This window comes from Heterodontus francisci, chromosome 4 (assembly GCF_036365525.1).
Source record: "Heterodontus francisci isolate sHetFra1 chromosome 4, sHetFra1.hap1, whole genome shotgun sequence".
Lineage (NCBI taxonomy): Eukaryota > Metazoa > Chordata > Chondrichthyes > Heterodontiformes > Heterodontidae > Heterodontus > Heterodontus francisci.
The window spans coordinates 8,649,257-8,667,903 of record NC_090374.1 but is presented as its reverse complement, the minus strand read 5'-3'; the positions used below and the strand labels follow the sequence as shown (position 1 = coordinate 8,667,903).

At 50.7% G+C, this 18,647-nt stretch overlaps 1 protein-coding gene across 1 annotated transcript in view; it reads left to right on the top strand.

Annotated features, from left to right (window-relative positions):
• Positions 1-18,647, top strand: part of LOC137368882 (complement component C7-like) — a 308,317-nt gene that overhangs the window by 255,325 nt on the left and 34,345 nt on the right. The window contains exons 10-13 of the mRNA XM_068029116.1: positions 2,772-3,003; positions 4,003-4,177; positions 6,203-6,290; positions 6,811-6,946. Coding sequence (XP_067885217.1) covers positions 2,772-3,003; positions 4,003-4,177; positions 6,203-6,290; positions 6,811-6,946 — 631 coding nt within the window. The remainder of the gene's footprint in view (positions 1-2,771; positions 3,004-4,002; positions 4,178-6,202; positions 6,291-6,810; positions 6,947-18,647) is intronic.

The following is an 18,647-nucleotide window of genomic DNA, read 5'->3' as shown; positions in this document are numbered from 1 at the left end:
AGAGAGAGAGAGATTCTCACCATCGGGATCCCTTTCAGAGAGAGAGAGAGATTCTCACCATCGAGATCCCTTTCAGAGAGAGAGAGATTCTCACCATCGGGATCCTTTTCAGATAGAGAGAGAGATTCTCACCATCGGGATCCCTTTCAGAGAGAGAGAGAGATTCTCACCATCGGGATCCTTTTCAGAGAAAGAGAGAGATTCTCACCATCGAGATCCCTTTCAGAGAGCGAGAGAGAGAGTGATTCTCACCATCGGGATCCCTTTCAGAGAGAGAGAGATTCTCACCATCGAGATCCCTTTCAGAGGGAGAGAGATTCTCACCATCGAGATCCCTTTCAGAGAGAGATTCTCACCATTGGGATCCCTTTCAGAGAGAGAGAGATTCTCACCATCGGGATCCCTTTCAGAGAGAGAGAGAGATTCTCACCATCGGGATCCCTTTCAGAGAGAGAGAGATTCTCACCATCGGGATCCTTTTCAGAGAAAGAGAGAGATTCTCACCATCGAGATCCCTTTCAGAGAGCGAGAGAGAGAGTGATTCTCACCATCGGGATCCCTTTCAGAGAGAGAGAGATTCTCACCATCGAGATCCCTTTCAGAGGGAGAGAGATTCTCACCATCGAGATCCCTTTCAGAGAGAGATTCTCACCATTGGGATCCCTTTCAGAGAGAGAGAGATTCTCGCCATCGAGATCCCTTTCAGAGAGAGAGAGAGAGAGATTCTCATCATCGGGATCCCTTTCAGAGAGAGAGAGATTCTCACCATCGGGATCCCTTTCAGAGAGAGAGAGATTCTCACCATCGGGATCCCTTTCAGAGAGAGAGAGATTCCCACCCTCGGGATCCATTTCAGAGAGAGAGAGATTCTCACCATCGGGATCCCTTTCAGAGAGAGAGAGAGAGAGAGAGATTCTCACCATCGGGATCCCTTTCAGAGAGAGAGAGAGATTCCCACCCTCGGGATCCGTTTCAGAGAGAGAGAGAGAGATTCCCACCATCGGGATCCGTTTCAGAGAGAGAGAGAGAGATTCCCACCCTCGGGATCCGTTTCAGAGAGAGAGAGATTCCCACCCTCAGGATCGATTTCAGAGAGAGAGAGAGAGATTCTCACCATCGGGATCCCTTTCAGAGAGAGAGAGATTCTCACCATCGGGATCCCTTTCAGAGCAAGAGAGAGAGAGAGATTCCCACCCTCAGGATCCGTTTCAGAGAGGGAGAGAGAGATTCCCACCATCGGGATCTGTTTCAGAGAGAGAGAGAGAGAGATTCTCACCATCGGGATCCCTTTCAGAGAGAGAGAGAGAGAGAGATTCTCACCATCAGGATCCCTTTCAGAGAGAGAGAGAGAGATTCTCACCATCGGGATCCCTTTCAGAGAGAGAGAGAGAGAGAGAGAGAGATTCTCGCCATCGGTATCCCCCAGAGGCATCCTGTCCGCCATGATTGACCCCCCACCTACAACCTGACCCCCTACAATCTGACCACCCCATACAACATGCCCCTCCACCCCTGCCCCCCACTTCGCACCCACCCCCCCTCCGCGGAGACTTCACTCACACCTGAACCTGCTCCCCCTCAGTGTCTACCCCAGAGGCTGCACCCCAGAGTCTGTCCCCTGATAGGCTGCTCTCGCTGCCCTCCACAAGTCCGAGGCTCCCCATCTCCAGGCACTGCCTGCCCTGATTGTTCTGATCTTCAGGAATTGGGATCATACTAGTCCTGCAGCCTCTGTGCCCATTATCACAGGGTCCTGGAGTACGAGGCACTCTGGAGGTTCAGGAGTCACAGGATGGATTATCGGCTGAGTTTCCAGCCAAACCAGAACCAATTTCCAGTTCCACCATTACTGGATGGTTACCTCAGTAATCATCCTGCCAGGATATTGGTTAACAAAGAACTCGCATTTGTATAGCATCTCCCCTATCCTCATGACATCGCAAAGCACTTTCCAGCCAATGAAGTATCTTTGAAGGACAGTCAATGTTGTAAAGCAGGAAATCTGACAGCTAATCTGTGCACAGCAAGATCCCACAGACAGCAATGTGATAATCACCAGCTAATCTGGTTTTGTGATGTTGATTGATGGATAAATGTTGGTCAGGACAGTGCGGAGAACTCCCCTGCTCTTCTTCGAAATAGAGCCATGGGATCTTTTACACCCACCGGAAAGGGCAGTCGGTGCCTAGTTTAACATGTCATCCAAAAGACGACACCTCCAGCATTATAGTACTCCCTCAGTCCGACACTCCGACACTGCAGTGCTCCCTCAGTACTGACCCTGTGACAGTGTAGCAGTCCCTCAGTACAGACCCTCTGACAGTGCGGCACTCCCTCAGTACTGACCCTGTGACAGTGCAGCACTCCCTCAGTACTGACGCTGTGACAGTGCAGCACTCCCTCAGTACTGACCCTGTGACAGTGCAGCACTCCCTCAGTACTGACGCTGTGACAGTGCAGCACTCCCTCAGTACTGACGCTGTGACAGTGCAGCACTCCCTCAGTACTGACCCTGTGACAGTGCAGCACTCCCTCAGTACTGACCCTGTGACAGTGTAGCACTTCCTCAGTATTCTATTGGAGTGTCAGCTTAGATTGTGTGTTCAGATCCCTGGCGTTGACACTTGAACCGATGAGTTTCTGTCTCCGAGGGAGAGTGAGTCCACACAAGCCATGGTTGTCCCTGACCTCTGGTCTCGCCACCACAAACAATTGTTTGCCCAAGAGCCTCAGTCTCTTCTTTTTCTGATGTGTTGGCCTTTCTTGTGCAGCTGACACCCCTCCATGAGTTGGTGAAAGGCGTGCCCTGTGCTGGGGTTAAGAGACACTACCTGCAACGTGCGATTGAGGACTACATCACCGAGGTTCACCCATGCAGGTGTCGGCCTTGCCAAAACAATGGCCAGGCGGTGGTGGTTGGCTCATCATGCCAGTGTTTTTGTAAGCCGTATACTTTCGGAATAGCCTGCGAGAGAGGATCCCTCGCCCAGGAGCCAGAAAGTGGTAATGCATCATTAAACCCTGCCTATGTAGCAGGCTGGGGGGTGCGGGGGGCTGGGGAACAGTGTGATGGGGGTGCGGAGGGTAGGGGAGCGGTGGGGGGGGGGGCATGATGGTGGTGGTGGGGGGGTGTTGGTGGCGCCAGGGTCCAGGGGGATGATGTGCCGGGGGGGGCAGCTGGGTAGTGTTAGAACTGGTATTTTAAACAGCCAGTGTTGCCATCAATTCAGGGACAGAACCAGTGAAATGCTCAGTGTTAACAATCTCTCAGAAATCAATCCGATCGGCAGACTGGTCACTCAATTCATAAAACAGCTGTTAACACAGGAACAGGAGGAGGCCATTCAGCCCCTTGAGCCAGTTCCACCATTCATTTACATTGTGACCACTCTGTATTTCTACTCTATTTACCATCTTGTTTCCATATCTCTTTTTACCTTGACCCAATCAAAATCTCAGTCCTGAAAGCTCCAAATGTCCCACAGTCCACTTTTTGAGGGAGAGAGAGTTACAGATTCCCACTCCCCTTTGTGAAGACGTGCTCCCTGACATCACGCCTGAATGGTCTGGCTCTAATTTTAAGGTTCCGCCCCCTTGTTCTGGACTCCTCCCCCCACAGGAGGAAATAGTTTCTCTGTATCTATCCCAGTGAATCCCTTAATCATTTCTAACACCTCGATCAGACCATCTCTCAACCTTCTAAACTCAACGGAAAACAAGCCAAGTTTACACGATCTGTCCTCATAATTTAATCTTTGAATCTGCCAGTCAGAGGTTCCTCTCTCAAGCCTGTAATCATGGAGTCTTACCAGATTTAGATCCATTTAAGTTTGTGTCATGGAATTTAACTGCAGTTGGGGTTTTAATGATAGGGGAGAGTGTACATGGGCTGTGGGAAAGGATTAAATGGGTGGGTAAAGTATATGGTGGCGGGAGAGTGTAGAGTGTGGCAGGAGTTGGAACGGACCCTCTCTGGTTTATGAATGAGAGTCTGTGTTGCAGGAAGTGGTGTTGATGGGAGTTGGAGCTGTTGGACAGCCTGGAGCAGCTGTGGAAATGAAAGAAGAAGCCGACGGAGAAAGTGTGATAATCCTACTCCCAGTAGAGGAGGCAGGAACTGCATCGGAGATAGTTCCCAATCAGAGAGGTGTGAAGATGGAGAGATGGAGTATTTACGGTAAGCCCTCTCATGAGGTTTGGCTTGTCCCTTGTTTTAGTGGCAGTGACACAGGGCCAGAATCCCAACTAGTTCAAACAAAAGCAAAACAGCGCGGTGTTGGAAATCTGAAACAAAGTACTGGAAATACTCAGCAGGTCTGGCAGCATCTGGGGAGAGAGAAACAGTTAGCGTTTCAGGTTATGACAATCCCAAACAGTTGCTCAATAAAGAATCTTCTTGACATCGCTGAACAGATGGTGAGGGGCAGAGCTCTGGGCAGGTCTTTCCTACCCCCCACAGAGAAGAACAAGTGATGCCCATTGCTTAAGCAGGGCCCTGAGTTTGCTTTGTGCCACCTCCTAATCCTTGCTTTCTCTCACTCTGGACCAAGTGAAGTAAAAGGTACAGGGCCTGATTCCCAGCTCAATGTGCCCCAGGGTGTCACTCTCCAAAGTGAGCTAGATATACTACGTGTGCATGTAACATCAGTCTGTCTTGGCACTGGACTGTGGCTCAGCAAAGAGCACTCTTTACCCAGAGAAACAAACTCATGGGTTTAATTCCCACTCCAGTAACTTAAGCACAAACTCTGGGCCAACACTCCCAGTGTAGTACTGAGGGAGTGCTGTATTGTCAGAAGTGCTGCCTTTTGGATGAAGCATTAAGAAGAGGCCCCAACTCCCGCTCAGATGGATGTAAAACATTCCTCAGCACTATCTTGAAGAACAGCAGGATAGAGTGTGCATAGTCTGTGAGAGGGGATTAAATGGGTGGGTGGAGTAAGTGATAGGGGGGAGTGTACATGGACTGTGGGAGGGGGTTAAATGGGTGGGTAGAGTCTATGATAGGGGGAGTAGACATGGGCTGTGGGAGGGGGTTATTTGGGTGGGTAGAGTCTATGATAGGGGAGAGTGGACATGGGCTGTGGGAGGGGGTTAAATGGGTGGGTGGAGTCTATGATGGGGGGAGTGGACATGGACTGTGGGAGGGGGTTAATTGGGTGGGTAGAGTCTATGATGGGGGGAGTGGACATGGGCTGTGGGAGGGGGTTAAATGGGTGGGTAGAGTCTATGATGGGGGGAGTGGACATGGACTGTGGGAGGGGGTTAAATGGGTGGGTAGAGTCTATGATGGGGGGAGTGGACATGGGCTGTGGGAGGGGGTTATTTGGGTGGGTAGAGTCTATGATAGGGGAGAGTGGACATGGGCTGTGGGAGGGGGTTAAATGGGTGGGTGGAGTCTATGATGGGGGGAGTGGACATGGACTGTGGGAGGGGGTTAATTGGGTGGGTAGAGTCTATGATAGGGGGGAGTGGACATGGGCTGTGGGAGGGGGTTAAATGGGTGGGTAGAGTCTATGATGGGGGGAGTGGACATGGGCTGTGGGAGGGGGTTATTTGGGTGGGTAGAGTCTATGATAGGGGAGAGTGGACATGGGCTGTGGGAGGGGGTTAAATGGGTGGGTGGAGTCTATGATGGGGGGAGTGGACATGGACTGTGGGAGGGGGTTAATTGGGTGGGTAGAGTCTATGATAGTGGGGAGTGGACATGGGCTGTGGGAGGGGGTTAAATGGGTGGGTAGAGTCTATGATGGGGGGAGTGGACATGGGCTGTGGGAGGGGGTTAAATGGGTGGGTAGAGTCTATGATGGGGGGAGTGGACATGGACTGTGGGAGGGGGTTAAATGGGTGGGTAGAGTCTATGATGGGGGGAGTGGACATGGGCTGTGGGAGGGGGTTATTTGGGTGGGTAGAGTCTATGATAGGGGAGAGTGGACATGGGCTGTGGGAGGGGGTTAAATGGGTGGGTGGAGTCTATGATGGGGGGAGTGGACATGGACTGTGGGAGGGGGTTAATTGGGTGGGTAGAGTCTATGATAGGGGGGAGTGGACATGGGCTGTGGGAGGGGGTTAAATGGGTGGGTAGAGTCTATGATAGGGGGGAGTGGACATGGGCTGTGGGAGGGGGTTAAATGGGTGGGTAGAATCAATGATCGGGGGGAGCACAATAAATGAGTAATAACTGCTTCCTTCTTTATTCCAGCCTGCTTGAACCTCATTGCTTTGAAAGGCAGATAAGTCCAGTCAGGAGCTGCCCAGCACCCCCTCAACTGGAAAATGGATTTGTCCAGGTATGTATTCAAATCCCATGTCCACTCTGTCCTATCATAAGAACATAAGAACAATGAGCAGGGGTGGACCATTCGGCCCATCGAGCCTGCTCCACCATTCACTACAATCATGGCTGATCTCTGGATTCAACTCCAAAAATCTATCTCAGCCTGAAATGTGTTCAACAGTGAAGCATCCACAACCCTCTGATGTCTTCATAGCCTCAACACACACATTGAATCTCTGGTTTCCTTTAGTCGGATACTGATCTTTCAGCAGAAATCAGCCAAAATTCTAATGTTCCTTATCGATCCTGACAGAGAGACATGAACAGGACCCATGCAGCATCTTGCAATCCGCATCTTCGTATCCTTTGCCAATGTCTGCACATAGGGGACATTCCAGCTGAATGGATCTTGGAGCTTTGACCATTTTGTGACATTTGTTTTTCACCAAACTGCTCCAGTGCAGCTGCCTAATGCCCCTACCGAGCTATCCCATAATACTAATGATGAACGGTTCTCGTGTTGCCTTCTGCAGGATTTGAGAGCGGTGTACACCATCGGTAGCCAGGCTGTGTACCAGTGTCACGCAGGTTACTTCATCTCTGGAGGTGATGGCACACTGAGATGCGGAGAGGACTTACAGTGGGAAAGGAGAAACCTTCATTGTCTGAGTGAGTAATTGGCCCTGACCCTTTGGTTTACAGCTCACCTCAGGGACAATGGGTGTTGACTTTGTGCGATGTGTAACTGAGAGTGATTCGCCAGATGGTTTTCCATCTCTCCTGGTTTTTATTGGTTTTGGAGAGAAGGGGATGGATTACCCTCCCCAAACAGAGCAGGAAAGCCACGGGAAATGAAGAAAAAGGCAGTGATTGAGCTAAAGGCTGTGACATCACCAGAGCTGTTCACCATCTCCATCAGGATTAGTGTGACTTTCTCCTCTGCCTAACCCGAATCCCCTGCTATATGGAAATGGCAGCTAGTAGTGGGTGAGGCCTTCTCTCTCAAGACCAGCCCAGTTACTGCTGTCTCCTGGGGCCACCTGCTGAAATGCCTCAGAAGCAGCATTCAGAGACCTGGTGCCCTGACGGAGGTCACCCATCTCTGCCCCAGCTCACATCATCACCCATCACTGTCCCAGCTCACATCATCACCCATCACTGTCCCAGCTCACATCATCACCCATCACTGTCCCAGCTCACGTCATCACCCATCTCCATCCCAGTTCACATCATCATCCATCTCTGTCCCAGCTCACATCATCACCCATCTCTGTCCCAACTCACATCATCACCCATCACTGCCCCAACTCACATCATCACCCATTTCTGTCCCAGCTCACATCATCACCCATCTCTGTCCCAACTCACATCATCACCCATCACTGCCCCAACTCACATCATCACCCATTTCTGTCCCAGCTCACATCATCACCCATCTCTGCCCCAACTCACATCATCACCCATCATTGCCCCAACTCACATCATCACCCATCGCTGCCCCAACTCACATCATCACCCATCACTGCCCCAACTCACATCATCACCCATCACTACCCCAACTCACATCATCACCCATCACTGCCCCAACTCACATCATCACCCATCTGTGTCCCAACTCACATCATCACCCATCACTACCCCAACTCACATCATCACCCATCACTGCCCCAACTCACATCATCACCCATCTGTGTCCCAACTCACATCATCACCCATCACTGCCCCAACTCACATCATCACCCATCTCTGTCCCAGCTCACATCATCACCCATCACTGCCCCAACTCACATCATCACCCATCAGTGCCCCAACTCACATCATCACCCATCACTACCCCAACTCACGTCATCACCCAACACTGTCCCAGCTCACGTCATCACCCATCTCCATCCCAGTTCACATCATCACCCATTTCTGACCCAGCTCACATCATCACCCATCTCTGCCCCAACTCACATCATCACCCATCGCTGCCCCAACTCACATCATCACCCATCACTGCCCCAACTCACATCATCACCCATCTGTGTCCCAGCTCACATCAACACCCATCTCCGCCCCAACTCACATCATCACCCATCTCTGTCCCAACTCACATCATCACCAATCATTGCCCCAACTCACATCATCACCCATCACTGCCCCAACTCACATCATCACCCATCACTGCCCCAACTCACATCATCACCCATCACTGCCCCAACTCACATCATCACCCATCTGTGTCCCAGCTCACATCATCACCCATCACTGCCCCAACTCACATCATCACCCATCTGTGTCCCAGCTCACATCATCACCCATCTCTGTCCCAGCTCACATCATCACCCATCTGTGTCCCAGCTCACATCATCACCCATCTCTGTCCCAGCTCACATCATCACCCATCACTGCCCCAACTCACATCATAATCCATCTCTGTCCCAGCTCACATCATCATCAATCTCTGTCCCAGCTCACATCATCATCCATCTCTATCCCAGCTCACATCATCACCCATGTCTGTCCCAGCTCACATCATCACCCATCTCTGTCCCTGCTCACATCATCACCCATCTCTGTCCCAGCTCACATCATCACCCATCACTGCCCCAACTCACATCATAATCCATCTCTATCCCAGCTCACATCATCATCCATCTCTGTCCCAGCTCACATTATCACCCATCTCTATCCCAGCTCACATCATCACCCATCTCTGTCCCAGCTCACATCATCACCCATCTCTGTCCCTGCTCACATCATCACCCATCTCTGTCCCAGCTCACATCATCACCTATCTCTGTCCCAGTTCACCTCAACACCCATCTTTGTCCCAGCTCACATCATCACCCATCTCTATCCCAGCTCACATTATCACCCATCTCTGTCCCAGCTCACATCATAATCCATCTCTGTCCCAGCTCACATCATCACCCATCTCTATCCGAGCTCACATCATCACCCATCTCTGTCCCAGCTCACATCATCACCCATCTCTGTCCCAGCTCACATCATCACCCATCAATGCCCCAACTCACATCATCACCCATCACGACCCCAATTCACATCATCACCCATCTGTGTCCCAGTTCACATCATCACCCATCTCTGTCCGAGCTCACATCATCACCCATCTCTGTCCCAGCTCACATCATCACCCATCTCTGTCCCAACCCACATCATCACCCATCTCTGTCCCAGCTCACATCATCACCCATCTCTGTCCCAGCTCACATCATCACCCATCTCTGTCCCAGCTCACATCATCACCCATCTGTGTCCCAGCTCACATCATCACCCATCTCTGTCCCAGCTCACATCATCACCCATCAATGCCCCAACTCACATCATCACCCATCACTACCCCAACTCACATCATCACCCATCTGTGTCCCAGTTCACATCATCACCCATCTCTGTCCCAGCTCACATCATCACCCATCAATGCCCCAACACACATCATCACCCATCAATGCCCCAACTCACATCATCACCCATCACTGCCCCAACTCACATCATCACCCATCAATGCCCCAGCTCACATCATCACCCATCTCTTTCCCAACTCACATCATCACCCATCACTACCCCAACTCACATCATCACCCATCTGTGTCCCAGCTCACATCATCACCCATCTCTGTCCCAACTCACATCATCACCCATCATTGCCACAACTCACATCATCACCCATCTGTGTCCCAACTCACATCATCACCCATCTGTGTCCCAACTCACATCATCACCCATCTGTGTCCCAGCTCACATCATCACCCATCTCTGTCCCAACTCACATCATCACCCATCTCTGCCCCAACTCACATCATCACCCATCTCTGCCCCAACTCACATCATCACCCATCTCTGCCCCAACTCACATCATCACCCATCATTGCCCCAACTCACATCATCACCCATCTGTGTCACAGCTCACATCATCACCCATCTCTGTCCCAACTCACATCATCACCCATCACTGCCCCAACTCACATCATCACCCATCTCTGTCCCAGCTCACATTATCACCCATCTCTGTCCCAGCTCACATCATCACCCATCTCTGCCCCAGCTCACATCATCACCCATCTCTGTCCCAATTCACCTCAACACCCATCTCTGTCCCAGCTCACATTGTTACCCATCTCTATCCCAGCTCACATCATAATCCATCTCTGTCCCAGCTCACATCATCACCCATCTCTATCCGAGCTCACATAATCACCCATCTCTGTCCCAGCTCACATCATCACCCATCTCTGTCCCAGCTCACATCATCACCCATTTCTGTCCCAGCTCACATAATCACCCATTTCTGTCCCAGCTCACATCATCACCCATCTCTGTCCCAGCTCACATCATCACCCATCTCTGTACCAAATCACATCATCACCCATCTCTGTCCCAACTCACATCATCACCCATCTCTGTCCCAACTCACATCATCACCCATCTCTGTCCCAGCTCACATCATCACCCATCTCAGTCCCAGCTCACATCATCACCCATCTCTGTCCCAGCTCACATCATCACCCATCTCAGTCCCAGCTCAAATCATCACCCATCTCTGTCCCAGCTCACATCATCACCCATCTCTGCCCCAGCTCACATCATCACCCATCTCTGTCCCAGCTCAAATCATCACCCATCTCTGTCCCAGCTGCCATCATCACCCATCTCTGTCCCAGCTGCCATCATCACCCATCTCTGTCCCAGCTCCCATCATCACCCATCTCTGTCCCAGTTCACATCAACACACATCTCTGTCCCAGCTGCCATCATCACCCATCTCTGTCCCAGCTGCCATCATCACCCATCTCTGTCCCAGCTCCCATCATCACCCATCTCTGTCCCAGTTCACATCAACACCCATCTCTGTCCCAGCTCCCATCATCAACCATCTCTATCACAGTTCACATCATCACCCATCTCTATCCCAGCTCACATCATCACCCATCAATGCCCCAACTCACATCATCACCCATCACTACCCCAACTCACATCATCACCCATCTGTGTCCCAGTTCACATCATCACCATCTCTGTCCCAGTTCAAATCATCACCCATCTCTGTCCCAGCTCACATCATCACCAATCTCTGTCCCTGTTCACATCATCATCCATCTCTGTCCCAGCTCAAATCATCACCCATCTCTGTCCCTGTTCACATCAACATCCATCTCTATCCCAGCTCCCATCATCACCCATCTCTGTACCAAATCACATCATCACCCATCTCTGTCCCAGCTCAAATCATCACCCATCTCTGTCCCAACTCACATCATCACCCATCTCTGTCCCAACTCACATCATCACCCATCTCTGTCCCAGCTCACATCATCACCCATCTCTGTCCCAGCTCACATCATCACCCCCCCCCAATAGCAGCAGGGAGGTGGAAGAGCAGATTGGGAAACAGATTTTGGAAAGGAGCAGAAGTCACAGGGTAGTAATTATGAGGGATTTCAACTTCCCAAATATTGATTGGCAACTCTTTAGATCGAATAGTTTGGATGGGGTAGTGTTTGTGCAGTATGTCCAGGAAGCTTTTCTGACTCAGTATGTAGACTGCCCGACCAGAGGGGAGGCAATATTGGATTTGGTACTAGGTAATGAACCAGGGCAAGTGATAGAGCTGTTGGTGGGCGAGCACTTTGGAGATAGTGATCACAATTCTGTAGCATTCACTGTGGTAATGGAGAGGGATAGGTATGTGCAACAGGGCAAGGTTTACAATTGGGGGAAGGGTAGATATGATGCTGTCAGGCAGGAACTGAGGAGCATAAGTTGGGAGCATATGCTGGCAGGGAAGGGCACGGTCGAAATGTGGAACTTTTTCAAGGAGCAGATAGTAGGGGCCATTAATAAGCATGTCCCTGTCAGACAGGGAAGGGATGGTCATGTGAGGGAACCGTGGTTGACAAGAGAGGTTGAGAGTCTTGTTAGGAAGAAGAAGGATGCGTATATAAAGTTGAGGAAAAAGGGCACAGGCATAGCTCTGGAGGGATACAAGATGGCCAGGAAGGATCTGAAGAAAGGGATTAGGAGAGCTAAGAGAGGGCATGAAAAATGCTTGGCGGGTAGGATAAAAGAAAACCCCAAGGCCTTTTACGCGTATGTCAGAAATATGAGGATGACTAGGGGGACCGTAGGTCCGGTCAAGGACAATAGCGGGAGACTGTGTGTTGAGCCGGAAGAGATAAGTGAGGTTTTGAATGAGTACTTCTCTTCGGTATTTACGAATGAGAAGGGGTGTATTACTGAAGAGGACGGTGGGAAGCAGACTGGTAAGCTCGAGGAAGTGCTCGTTAGGAGGGAAGATGTGTTAGGGTTTTTGAATAACTTGAAGATAGACAAGTCTCCCGGGCCTGACGGGGTATATCCAAGGATGTTATGGGAAGCAAGGGATGAAATTGCAGAGCCGCTGGCAATGATCTTTTCATCTTCTCTGCTGACGGGGGTGGTACCAGGTGATTGGAGGGTGGCAAATGTTGTGCCCCTGTTCAAGAAAGGGAATAGGAACAACCCTGGGAATTACAGGCCAGTTAGTCTTACTTCGGTGGTAGGCAAGTTGATGGAAAAGGTGCTGAGGGATAGGATTTCTGAGCATCTGGAAAGACACTGCTTGATTCGGGACAGTCAGCACGGTTTTGTGAGGGGTAGGTCTTGCCTCACAAGCCTGATTGAATTCTTTGAGCAGGTGACCAAGCAAGTGGATGAGGGTAAACCAGTGGATGTGGTGTACATGGATTTTAGTAAGGCATTTGATAAGGTCCCCCATGGTAGACTTATGGAGAAAGTCAGGAGGCATGGGATAGTGGGGAATGTGGCCAGTTGGATTAAGAATTGGCTAACTGATAGAAGGCAGAGAGTGGTCTTAGATGGTAAATACTCAGCCTGGAGCCCAGTTACCAGTGGCGTGCCGCAGGGATCAGTTCTGGGTCCTCTCCTGTTTGTGATTTTTATTAACGACTTGGATGAGGAAGTCGAAGGGTGGGTCAGTAAATTTGCAGATGATACAAAGGTTGGTGGAGTTGTGGATACCGAGGAGGGCTATTGTCGTCTGCAAAGGGACTTGGATAGGTTGCAGTGCTGGGCTGAAAAGTGGCAGATGGAGTTTAACCCTGAAAAGTGTGAGGTCGTCCATTTTGGAAGGACAAACATGAATGCAAAATACTGGGTTAACGGTAGGGTTCTTGGGCATGTGGAGGAGCAGAGAGACCTTGGGGTCTATGTGCATAGATCATTGAAAGTTGCAACTCAAGTGGATAGGGCTGTGAAGAAGGCATATGGGGTGTTAGCGTTCATTAGCAGAGGGATTGAATTTAAGAGCCGTGAGGTGATGATGCAGCTGTACAGGACCTTGGTAAGGCCTCATTTGGAGTACTGTGTGCAGTTCTGGTCGCCTCATTTTAGGAAGGATGTGGAAGCCTTGGAGAGGGTGCAGAGGAGATTTACCAGGATGTTGCCTGGAATGGAGAATAAGTCTTACGAGGAAAGGCTGAACATTCTAGGCCTCTTCTCATTAGAACGGAGAAGGATGAGGGGTGACATGATAGAGGTTTATAAGATGATCAGGGGAATAGATAGGGTAGACAGTCAGAAACTTTTTCCCCGGGTGGAGCAAAGCGTTACAAGGGGTCATAAATTTAAGGTGAAGGGTGGGAGATATAAGGGGGATGTCAGGGGAAGGTTCTTTACCCAGAGAGTGGTCGAGGCATGGAATGCCTTGCCCGGGGAAGTTGTTGAGTCAGAAACTTTAGGGACTTTCAAAAGGCTTTTGGATAGGTATATGGATAAAGGAGAATGATGGGGTATAGATTAAATTGTCCTTGACAGAGGACAAAGGATCGGCACAACATTGTGGGCCGAAGGGCCTGTTCTGTGCTGTATGTTCTATGTTCTATGTTCTATGTTCTATCACCCATCTCTGTCCCAGCTCACATCATCACCCATCTCTGTCCCAGCTCACATCATCACCCATCTCAGTCCCAGCTCAAATCATCACCCATCTCTGTCCCAGCTCACATCATCACCCATCTCTGCCCCAGCTCACATCATCACCCATCTCTGTCCCAGCTCAAATCATCACCCATCTCTGTCCCAGCTGCCATCATCACCCATCTCTGTCCCAGCTGCCATCATCACCCATCTCTGTCCCAGCTCCCATCATCACCCATCTCTGTCCCAGTTCACATCAACACCCATCTCTGTCCCAGCTGCCATCATCACCCATCTCTGTCCCAGCTGCCATCATCACCCATCTCTGTCCCAGCTCCCATCATCACCCATCCCTGTCCCAGTTCACATCAACACCCATCTCTGTCCCAGCTCACATCATCACCCATCTCTGTCCCTGCTCACATCATCACCCATCTCTGTCCCAGCTCACATCATCACCCATCACTGCCCCAACTCACATCATAATCCATCTCTATCCCAGCTCACATCATCATCCATCTCTGTCCCAGCTCACATTATCACCCATCTCTATCCCAGCTCACATCATCACCCATCTCTGTCCCAGCTCACATCATCACCCATCTCTGTCCCTGCTCACATCATCACCCATCTCTGTCCCAGCTCACATCATCACCTATCTCTGTCCCAGTTCACCTCAACACCCATCTTTGTCCCAGCTCACATCATCACCCATCTCTATCCCAGCTCACATTATCACCCATCTCTGTCCCAGCTCACATCATAATCCATCTCTGTCCCAGCTCACATCATCACCCATCTCTATCCGAGCTCACATCATCACCCATCTCTGTCCCAGCTCACATCATCACCCATCTCTGTCCCAGCTCACATCATCACCCATCAATGCCCCAACTCACATCATCACCCATCACGGCCCCAATTCACATCATCACCCATCTGTGTCCCAGTTCACATCATCACCCATCTCTGTCCGAGCTCACATCATCACCCATCTCTGTCCCAGCTCACATCATCACCCATCTCTGTCCCAACCCACATCATCACCCATCTCTGTCCCAGCTCACATCATCACCCATCTCTGTCCCAGCTCACATCATCACCCATCTCTGTCCCAGCTCACATCATCACCCATCTGTGTCCCAGCTCACATCATCACCCATCTCTGTCCCAGCTCACATCATCACCCATCAATGCCCCAACTCACATCATCACCCATCACTACCCCAACTCACATCATCACCCATCTCTGTCCCAGCTCACATCATCACCCATCAATGCCCCAACACACATCATCACCCATCAATGCCCCAACTCACATCATCACCCATCACTGCCCCAACTCACATCATCACCCATCAATGCCCCAGCTCACATCATCACCCATCTCTTTCCCAACTCACATCATCACCCATCACTACCCCAACTCACATCATCACCCATCTGTGTCCCAGCTCACATCATCACCCATCTCTGTCCCAACTCACATCATCACCCATCATTGCCACAACTCACATCATCACCCATCTGTGTCCCAACTCACATCATCACCCATCTGTGTCCCAACTCACATCATCACCCATCTGTGTCCCAGCTCACATCATCACCCATCTCTGCCCCAACTCACATCATCACCCATCTCTGCCCCAACTCACATCATCACCCATCATTGCCCCAACTCACATCATCACCCATCTGTGTCACAGCTCACATCATCACCCATCTCTGTCCCAACTCACATCATCACCCATCACTGCCCCAACTCACATCATCACCCATCACTGCCCCAACTCACATCATCACCCATCTCTGTCCCAGCTCACATTATCACCCATCTCTGTCCCAGCTCACATCATCACCTATCTCTGTCCCAGCTCACATCATCACCCATCTCTGTCCCAATTCACCTCAACACCCATCTCTGTCCCAGCTCACATTGTTACCCATCTCTATCCCAGCTCACATCATAATCCATCTCTGTCCCAGCTCACATCATCACCCATCTCTATCCGAGCTCACATAATCACCCATCTCTGTCCCAGCTCACATCATCACCCATCTCTGTCCCAGCTCACATCATCACCCATTTCTGTCCCAGCTCACATAATCACCCATTTCTGTCCCAGCTCACATCATCACCCATCTCTGTCCCAGCTCACATCATCACCCATCTCTGTCCCAGCTCACATCATCACCCATCTCTGTCCCAGTTCACATCATCACCCATCTCTGTCCCTGTTCACATCATCATCCATCTCTGTCCCAGCTCACATCATCATCCATCTCTGTCCCAGCTCACATCATCATCCATCTCTGTCCCAGCTCACATCATCATCCATCTCTGTCCCAGCTCCCAACATCACCCATCTTTGTCCCAGCTCACATCATCACCCATCTCTGTCCCAGTTCAAATCATCACCCATCTCTGTCCCAGCTCACATCATCACCCATCTCTGTCCCAGTTCACATCATCACCCATCTCTGTCCCTGTTCACATCATCATCCATCTCTGTCCCAGCTCACATCATCATCCATCTCTGTCCCAGCTCAAATCATCACCCATCTCTGTCCCTGTTCACATCAACATCCATCTCTATCCCAGCTCCCATCATCACCCATCTCTGTACCAAATCACATCATCACCCATCTCTGTCCCAGCTCAAATCATCACCCATCTCTGTCCCAACTCACATCATCTCCCATCTCTGTCCCAACTCACATCATCACCCATCTCTGTCCCAGCTCACATCATCACCCATCTCTGTCCCAGCTCACATCATCACCCATCTCTGTCCCAGCTCACATCATCACCCATCTCAGTCCCAGCTCAAATCATCACCCATCTCTGTCCCAGCTCACATCATCACCCATCTCTGTCCCAGCTCACATCATCACCCATCTCTGTCCCAGCTCAAATCATCACCCATCTCTGTCCCAACTCACATCATCACCCATCTCTGTCCCAGCTGCCATCATCACCCATCTCTGTCCCAGCTGCCATCATCACCCATCTCTGTCCCAGCTCACATCATCACCCATCTCTGTCCCAGCTCACATCATCACCCATCTCTGTCCCAGCTCAAATCATCACCCATCTCTGTCCCAACTCACATCATCACCCATCTCTGTCCCAACTCACATCATCACCCATCTCTGTCCCAGCTCACATCATCACCCATCTCTGTCCCAGCTCACATCATCACCCATCTCTGTCCCAGCTCACATCATCACCCATCTCAGTCCCAGCTCAAATCATCACCATCTCTGTCCCAGCTCACATCATCACCCATCTCTGTCCCAGCTCAAATCATCACCCATCTCTGTCCCAACTCACATCATCACCCATCTCTGTCCCAACTCACATCATCACCCATCTCTGTCCCAGCTCAAATCATCACCCATCTCTGTCCCAACTCACATCATCACCCATCTCTGTCCCAACTCACATCATCACCCATCTCTGTCCCAGCTCACATCATCACCCATCTCTGTCCCAGCTCACATCATCACCCATCTCTGTCCCAGCTCACATCATCACCCATCTCAGTCCCAGCTCAAATCATCACCCATCTCTGTCCCAGCTCACATCATCACCCATCTCTGCCCCAGCTCACATCATCACCCATCTCTGTCCCAGCTCAAATCATCACCCATCTCTGTCCCAGCTGCCATCATCACCCATCTCTGTCCCAGCTGCCATCATCACCCATCTCTGTCCCAGCTCCCATCATCACCCATCTCTGTCCCAGTTCACATCAACACACATCTCTGTCCCAGCTGCCATCATCACCCATCTCTGTCCCAGCTGCCATCATCACCCATCTCTGTCCCAGCTGCCATCATCACCCATCTCTGTCCCAGTTCACATCAACACCCATCTCTGTCCCAGCTCCCATCATCAACCATCTCTATCACAGTTCACATCATCACCCATCTCTGTCCCAGCTCACATCATCACCCATCTCTGTCCCAGTTCACATCATTTCCCATCTCTATCCCAGCTCACATCATCACCCATCTCTATCCCAGCTCACATCATCACCCATCAATGCCCCAACTCACATCATCACCCATCACTACCCCAACTCACATCATCACCCATCTGTGTCCCAGTTCACATCATCACCATCTCTGTCCCAGTTCAAATCATCACCCATCTCTGTCCCAGCTCACATCATCACCCATCTCTGTCCCAGTTCACATCATCACCAATCTCTGTCCCTGTTCACATCATCATCCATCTCTGTCCCAGCTCACATCATCATCCATCTCTGTCCCAGCTCAAATCATCACCCATCTCTGTCCCTGTTCACATCAACATCCATCTCTATCCCAGCTCCCATCATCACCCATCTCTGTACCAAATCACATCATCACCCATCTCTGTCCCAGCTCAAATCATCACCCATCTCTGTCCCTGTTCACATCAACATGCATCTCTATCCCAGCT